The 1,681-nt window shown below is 29.6% G+C and overlaps 1 protein-coding gene across 1 annotated transcript in view; it reads right to left on the bottom strand.

Moving 5' to 3' along the window:
- Positions 1–1,681, bottom strand: part of LOC106790736 (octopamine receptor beta-1R-like) — a gene marked incomplete in the record, with an annotated part of 33,976 nt that overhangs the window by 6,557 nt on the left and 25,738 nt on the right. The window contains 1 exon segment of the mRNA XM_014755844.1: positions 1–93. Coding sequence (XP_014611330.1) covers positions 1–93 — 93 coding nt within the window.

Genomic DNA, 1,681 nt, shown 5'->3' with positions numbered 1-1,681 from the left:
GACGATTGATCTACCGTGGGTAATGATGTAATACCAGCAGAAATACCATTGAATCGCATGTGTTTATTTAAAAGTGCTGCCGCGACTTTGCTTCTAAAAAAAAAAAAAAAAAAAAAAAAACAAAAAAAAGCAACGTAATTAAAAAATAACATCAAAAGTGTATAGGACAAATTGGTTTATTTCTTACGCGTAACACACTGTTTCATGTGTATTTTATAATAAATTAATTATTTTATGTTAATGTCAAGATGTGTCAAAGTTAACGATCATACTTTTTTTCTTTTTTTTTTTTTAATAAACGCTATTCTTATAACACGCATACTTTGATCTCATACATCTTGAGATTTCATATTTTCAATTCTCATTGTTAGATCAAGTTTCCAGTAGTAAAGAAAAAGTTATTACTACACCGTAAATTGATTTCCGCTAAGGAAAGTAGCAGTTCGCTGAAATATGGCTAATTTTACTCATTCTTCTTTCATCTAGAATGAAAAGAACGAGGCCAGGTGCTCATTCTCTCTCTCTCTTTCTCTCTCTCTCTTTCTCTCTCTCCCTCTCTCTCTCTTTCTCTCTCTCTCTCTCTCTCTCTTTAGAATCGGATTAAAGATATGGATTTTTTGTTCTTCAAGAGTGTCGAGAAAACGGTATTACTTTGTAGTATAATATTATAGTACTGTGTTCTCTTGCGTGATATGCGAATGATACAATTTTTTCAAATATTTAATCGTAAAATTTTATCGCTGCGTTTTTAATATCGTTTGATCGAAATTGAAATATTATGCGTGCTTTGAAAACCAACAAAAAAAAATATATTAATTATATATATTAATTATTCTCTCGCGAAACGATTCGAACGAAAATTTATTCCAACCATTCCGAAAAAAAAGATACCGAGAAAGAGATAGAGAAAAAAAAACATTAATTTTGGGAACGAGAAAGAAAAAAAAAAAAAGAAATTGCATCCTTTAAACGAATACAATTTGTTTAGAAATAATATTTCAATTTTGAGCGTATCAAATGATAACCCTTTTTATTCAAATTGTAATATAATTTTCAATACAATTATTCCCCCCCCCCCATCAAACCTTCGTTTAATTGATTTCATTCAGTTGAGATATCGCGGTTTTGTAAAATTAATGAGAGCTAGACGTTAATAATGTATTCCTCGTTCGAGATATTTTCTCTGTTATGTGTTAGTTGTTTAACTGTTAAAAATATAGATCGTTGAATTTTCCTTGCTATACAAATGTTGCTTTTGACATAGTATGATAATTATTCATGAAATCGTTTTTTTTTAATCTTTATCCCTATCAGTAAGGGAAACCTTGACATTGGCCCTATTAATCATACGCTTTGCTATTTCGTGTTTTCATCCGTTAACTATGAAAGATCTCTTCTTGAACGCTTTTACAAACCACGTAAGTATCCATATTCTCCAGTCCTTTTTCATATGTCTCGACGACTTGTCTCTTTCTTCAAAATCCGAGCTTACGGTATCTATTATTCCTTCCCTTTTCACTAGGTTTATAACAGTCTACGACCTAGTTCGTGGATACTTAAGAACGTAACGTATGTCAAAGGATTTTGTGTAAAAATAAAAAGTAAATACTTTTATCCAGTTAATACCCCTTTTTTTATTTATTATTATTATATATTATATATATTATATATATTATATATA

Source organism: Polistes canadensis, unplaced genomic scaffold, assembly GCF_001313835.1.
Source record: "Polistes canadensis isolate GaletaPanama2010 unplaced genomic scaffold, ASM131383v1 scaffold_257, whole genome shotgun sequence".
Lineage (NCBI taxonomy): Eukaryota > Metazoa > Arthropoda > Insecta > Hymenoptera > Vespidae > Polistes > Polistes canadensis.
This window is presented reverse-complemented; position numbering and strand designations above follow the sequence as displayed.